The sequence below is a fragment of the Sinocyclocheilus rhinocerous genome, unplaced genomic scaffold (genome assembly GCF_001515625.1).
Source record: "Sinocyclocheilus rhinocerous isolate Xijiao unplaced genomic scaffold, SAMN03320098_v1.1 scaffold828, whole genome shotgun sequence".
Taxonomy (NCBI): Eukaryota; Metazoa; Chordata; class Actinopteri; order Cypriniformes; family Cyprinidae; genus Sinocyclocheilus; species Sinocyclocheilus rhinocerous.
In genome coordinates, this window is record NW_015634025.1 from 488,739 (window position 1) to 495,293 (window position 6,555).

At 40.3% G+C, this 6,555-nt stretch overlaps 1 protein-coding gene across 1 annotated transcript in view; it reads left to right on the top strand.

Annotated features, from left to right (window-relative positions):
- Nucleotides 1-6,555, top strand: part of rgs22 (regulator of G protein signaling 22) — a 22,637-nt gene that overhangs the window by 13,300 nt on the left and 2,782 nt on the right. Inside the window, exons 18-22 of the mRNA XM_016559010.1 lie at nucleotides 2,440-2,505; nucleotides 2,954-3,112; nucleotides 3,770-3,949; nucleotides 4,037-4,183; nucleotides 5,581-5,652. Of these exons, the coding sequence (XP_016414496.1) occupies nucleotides 2,440-2,505; nucleotides 2,954-3,112; nucleotides 3,770-3,949; nucleotides 4,037-4,183; nucleotides 5,581-5,652 (624 nt within the window). The remainder of the gene's footprint in view (nucleotides 1-2,439; nucleotides 2,506-2,953; nucleotides 3,113-3,769; nucleotides 3,950-4,036; nucleotides 4,184-5,580; nucleotides 5,653-6,555) is intronic.

A 6,555-nucleotide genomic window follows, 5' to 3' on the forward strand; every position in this document is an offset into this window, starting at 1 on the left:
CATTGAATGCTCCGGGAAAACGTGTTGTCAATGTCGGTCACAGCGCCTTTTAATTGCTGTTTTGAATCCAGCAATTATTTATTTACAAATTATAAGCTCTGATTATGACAAGTGTGGTATAAAAGCTTTGTTTATTAGAGGAATAATTGGTTAGCTGGAAAATCTTACATCGCGACCAATCCTCACTGTCTAACCCTCTAATTTCGCAGGTTTATTTTATTGTCATTGTCTTTTTATCACTGTCTTCGCATCTCTTACTGTGGTAAACATGCGGATGGGAAATGAAAGAGTTCATGGCCATGAATTAAGAATTCGTTCGATTTATTAATTTGTTCCCTCATTTTAGTTAAATCATGGGTTATTTAAGGAACAAACGTCACTCACAGCCGCTCGCACGTGTTTTGCACATGAGCCGCACACAGTCCAAAATTAAACGACTTAATCGACCATCGATAGCTTTAATCGATTGCATCTCTTATCGACAATTCATCGATTAATCGTTGACATCCCTAATACAGACTGTGTCTGTGAATATTAAACTGCAAAAAGACGATTTAAATACGAATATTCTGCATGTTCATTGGATTACCAGAAAATACACAACACAGATTTTGTGAAAAAAATATTATTCATTATTATTATTTATTCATTTTAGACGTTTACATTTGGAAAAGCTGTGCTTCCTGCATAAACCTGCTCCTGTTGGTTTGGCAGTAGGTTGCTTGCCCTACACAGTTACCTTGTTTAATCTCTTAATATATTTTGTTCTATTTGTGTTAAAGTTATTTATAATAAGTGAAGTGAAGTTTACGGTTCAGTGCACTGATGTCAGACTCATTTTGAATAATAAAGTTTATTGTTAAATTGTTAAATACCCTGCCTCCACTACATAGGCCTATGTTTGTCACATCATTATAAGTGTTTGATCACCACATTTGAGTTATCATTGCAAAAAATGAATTTATGTATATATATTCTGTTTATGTAGGCTATATACTGTATTCTATATACAGTACCAGTCAAGAGTTTGGACACACGAATGAGAAGTGTGTCCAAACTTCTGACCATACTGTACTATAATATAGCCTACACATAAAGAATATCGGCCGATATATCGGTATCAGTATTTTTTACTCCTAATATCGGTATCGGCCCCCCAAAAAACCCATATCGGTCGGGCTCTAGTGTTAACGAGTCCCGTCATATACTGATACCTTAAACACTCCATTTTCAAAACAACAAATTAATTGTAGTCTTGCAGTTTTCAAACCTTTTGACTCCAAGGCCCTCCATCATCACAACAATATTCAGAAGCGGAGCACAACGCTTCCTGTGGTTCATCTGCCATACAGAAACTAGAAGTGTCCATAGATTAAAATAAGTAACTGAAATATTAATTAAAATGAAAATAAGTTTCTGGATTGCAGAGGTTTTAGGAGCTGTATGTTCTTCAGGGTTCCTGCACTTTTTAATTTTAATTTACACAACTTTTCCAGTCATTCCTGATTTACTGTACAAGGATTAAGGATCAGGATTTTTTTGTTTTAATTTTTACCTTATCTTTGTTATAACTAGTCAATTGTATAATCATTATAAAAAAGCCAGAATTTCCATGACTTTTCCAAGTAATGTCTTTTTCCAGAAACATCTTTGTGTTTATTTAAGGCAAGACAAATCTCCACTTCAGCATCACTTAAAGCAAACTGTAGATTTATTCCTCTCTATATTGTGAAGGCTTTTACATTCACACTGATTTATACAACATTTTACTCCTAAAAACATATGAAAGTGTGTTTTTTGTTGTTGTTGACAGTATTTTCTGATTTGAGTAATAAGAGAAAACCAAAAACCTCTAACTCTGTCAACAAAATCAAACCTGGCTTTATCCAGTGTTCTGGAAATATATGCAAATTAGTGCATATTTGATTAGATAATGCATTTTATTGCATATTAGATAACATTTCAGAACACTTGTCAGACGGACTGATGAGAGATGTTCTGAGGAGCAGATCACTGATGTTCTCTGATGTCCGTCTCGCCTCACGTTACCTGTCAGCAAATTACACCTGAGATTCCTCCGGTTTCCTAATTACACTAATTACAGTAATTACCCAAAACATCAGCTGATCAGATCCTCAGACAGCAGCTGACAGAGACGCGTCTCATGCACTAAACACTGATGATGATGATGATGAAGAGGTCTCGCATTAAACCAAACCAAGTGTCTGTGAATCTGTGATCTCCTGCTCGTGTACATCCATAATGACATTCACACATATCATGAAGAAAACTGCAGGACAAGTGAATAAATATGTAAATATATGGTGGGATCTCTCTCGTGCGGCTTCATCACTCACACTCGTCCTCTGATGACTGGAGGCACTGATGACATCATGTCCTGTGACAGGTGTGTGTGTGTGTGTGTGTGTGTGTGTGCAGGGGTCAGACGTGGAGTGTGAGCAGCAGCCGGTCGTCCGTCAGCGCAGGAGGAGACACGCGTGGAAGGTGAGTCCATCTTCATTCTGACACGATCCTGTCATTTGGACAAAGAGAGATTTTTCCCGTTTTCTCCAGTTCCTCCTCAATAGTGTCAGTTTGTCTTCTAATTGAGTTCTTATTTATTTTATGAAATAGTTTTTGAATAGTGATTTTTTTTCTTTCTGGACACATTGTGCTGTTCATGCATTAATGTCGCTGTTTTTCTGTCAGCACGTCCAGATCAGTAACTCTGCTAATAGTCTGTAATTGATTCCTGTGTCTAATAATCATTGTGACTGTAAGAGCCGCTGTACGTCACGCTCATGTCAGGATGGGACTGTAACATTCCTGCCAGATGATTTAGAAGATCTCGTCCAGTGTGTTCCAGCTGCACACGTGTGTGTGTGTGTGTGTGTGTGTAACTCTGTGTGTGTGTGTGTGTGTGTAAGATCATGTGTGTGTGTGTGCGCGTAAGGTGTCTGGAGGTCTGATGAGCTCGTCTCAGGAGTCGGTGGCTCTGCGCAGGGCTCTGTTGAATCCCGTCACCCGTCTGCAGTTCCAGAAGTTTCTGTCTGTTCGTGATGATCTGCTGGAGAACGATCTGCTCTTCTGGCTGGAGGTTCAGAGATACAAGGTGAGACGAGCACGAGACGCTCCACTCACTCATCTGGAGAAAGAGCTTCGTCTGTCTTAGTCTGTGGATAATTCAGTCTTCATTCCTGATGTTGTTAAACCAGTAAAGGTCAGAATAACATCAGTAATATCTCCAGATGAACACTTACTGGACTGAAGCAGCTCAGCTTTACTTGATTCTCCATCAATCGTGTTTTAGAGTCTCAAATCTGATCCTCAGGATCTTTTGAGGAGCGTTTGTTTCCAGAAGCTTTACTTTCACTGTTCCTCAGCGGAGGAATGATCTTCACAAGCCTCCAGAACATCTCACATCTTCTGAGGAGCCTTTATTTCTTCAGCTCTCAATCACTGCATTATATGTTTGGAGCATTTACATCTCATCTTATTACTGCAGATATAGAGCCACGACTGATATTTAGAGCATTTTATGTCAGTATCTGCTGTACTGTTATAAAGATCTCACTGATTTACATTGCTGCAGATGCTGATATTTATGTTTGTAGATTCATACAGTCTCTGAATAAAATTGGGCTGTTTTTTCCTCCATATTCTCACTGTATGAGCCATAAAAGCCTGATGGAGCAAATATAATACAGAACATAAAACACACCTGCAAACATTTGTTTTTAGATTTTAAGGTTCAGTAAACTGTGTGTAGGATCTGTGTCACTCCCGCTGTGATGACGTCACGCTCCAGAGGAAGGTGTCCATCATCATCAGCTGCTTCATCAGTTCGTGCATCCCGCCAGCGCTGCAGATCCATGTTCCTCCAGACGCAGCGCAGAGAGTCGTGAGTCAGCAGCGAGCACTCGGCCCGTACGTCTTCAGAGAGACGCAGGTGTGTGTGTGTGTGACTGACAGACCACTTCAGACTGACACACTCCTCCCGTCTGACCCCGTGTGTGTGTAACTGTGTGTGTGTCAGGCGTGTGTGTTTGACGAGCTGCTCAAGCACTGGCCGGATTTCATGGCATTGCGCTCCGCCGTCGGGGAGAACGAGCTTCAGCTAGTGCTGGAGAGAGAGACACGGAGCAGCAGACCGACAGAAGAGCAGGACGACAGCAGCTCTCAGGTGCGTCATGTGGTGTGTGTGGACGTGTGATCGTGACGTGTGGTCGTGTGACGTGTGATCATGTGACGTGTGGTCATGTGACGTGTGATCGTGACGTGTGATCGTGACGTGTGGTCATGTGACGTGTGGTCGTGTGACGTGTGGTCATGTGACGTGTGGTCGTGTGACGTGTGATCGTGACATGTGGTCATGTGACGTGTGGACTTGTGATCGTGACGTGTGGTCATGTGGTGTGTGGTCATGTGACGTGTGATCGTGACGTGTGATCATGTGGTGTGTGGTCATGTGACGTGTGATCATGTGACGTGTGGTCATGTGACGCTCGTCCCAGCGCTGTTTCTGGAGTTTGATCAGCGCTGATGAGACACGGCCCGATTTCACAAAAGTACTTCAGCCTTTTTGCAAAAACAGCACCAAAACATTCAAATCTGCTGATATTGGGAGTATTTATTATGTATTAATTTATTTTTAGTTTTTTTTTTTTTAATAATATTAATAAACATTAATGTATGTGCTGCAGATCATTTCATTAGTTCAGTTTTAGTTTAATTTACTTTATAGCATCTCACTAAAATTGAGTAAATCAATTATTTCTCTTTTGGTTTGGTAAATAAAAACTGGTTATGGTTTGGTTTATGAAAAACTACATATTTATACCTTGGAACTCCATCAGCTTATATGTTTTATATAATTCAAATGATCAGAGGTGGACGGTTACGAAGGACATTTTTGAGTGTCTGTACTTTCATTCAAGTAATGGAGTTGTGTACTTTGTCCACCTCTGCAAAATGATAAATATTTGAAATCGAATAATTTTGTGACATTGTTTGTGAATGAACTGCAGTGATGCTCACAGCTGACTGGTCAGTGAAAATACTGAAAACACTGCATCTCTGAAAGACTTTCTGTGTGTGTGTGTGTTTCTGTCTGTGTGTGTGTGTGTGTGTCTGTCTGTGTGTGTGTGTGTTTGTGTGTGTGTGTTTCTGTCTGGGGGTGTCTTTCCCTGTCAAACAAATAAAACATTTATTTGAAAGGCACATTTCCTAAAAATATTTACAGATGTTTAAATGTTACAGTGTCCTAATGTCCTTATAGTTGAGTTTTGAGCTTCTGTTGTTTCCTGATTATCACAGTGAATCTGCTTTGACACAAACTGTATTGTATAAAGCACTGTACAAAAAAAGGTGACGTGACTCATTGTTTCGTTTGTGTTTGCAGTGCGGGAGGTTATGATGGATGATAAAAACCCCCTGTCTGAGCTACAGGACATCAGTGACAGTGAGAGGAAGACCAGCACACCAGACTCATCGATGGGTATATCTCTTTCTCTCTCTCTCTGTGTGTGTGTATGTATGTGAGAGAGAGTGTGTGTGTGTGTGTGTGTTGGGCGGCAGGAGGAGGATGAGGCTCATGCTGCTGATGAAGAGCAGAACTGTGGGACTGACGGCACGAGAGCGGCCACATATAAGGTCAGAGGTCACACTGTTCTATCTTCATCTGATTCATCCGCAGCTCATCTTCATCAGCACTTCTTGCGTTCATGAGCGTGAATCATTCAGTCCAGTGTTATTTCAGTCTCTCTGAGATACCATTATAGGTTTTGTCAGTATTTTGAATTAATTTTTAAAATATATTTTCTGCTTTCATGTTAATTTTAAAGTTTTAGTAAATTTGTTGTTTTTGTCATTTCTAGTGTTTTTTTTTTTTTAATGTCAATCGAATTTTTATTTTTGTTTAGTTATTTTAGTTCATCAATTTAATTAAAATGTTGCCTTGGAAACTAGATGAAATACATTTTTAATATTTTCAGTTAGCACTTATTTTATTTCAAGGAATGGATTTTTTATGGTTTAATTGACCTATATAAACCCTGTGTTCATCAGCTCTATGAAGATCGTGAGGTTTAAAAGACAAAAAGTGCAAATAATTGAGTAGTTTTTGAAGAAGCGTGTGGAAGTGGCGTGATCTTCAGTCTGCAGACGTGACTCGGGTCCTCCGTCAGTCAGTCTGGGGTTTATGATCCAACAGCTCCGTCAGTCACACCGCTGATTCTTTGAGCTGGTTTTCATAAAGGATCTGTTCACACTCGAGTGTGTGACGCGCAGCTTCATGAAGGATTTACAGCAGGAGCCACGCTGAGCGGCCGCATCTTCAGCTCATGATTACAGTAAGACGCCATTCATTATTAACTGTGTGTGTGTGTGTGTGTGTGTGTGTGTGTGTGTGAGTGAATTCACTCACTCACTCACTCACACACACACACTCACTCACTCACTCACTCACTCACTCACTCACTCACACTCTCACTCACTCACTCACTCACACTCACTCACCCACACACACACACACACACTCTCACACACTCACTCACT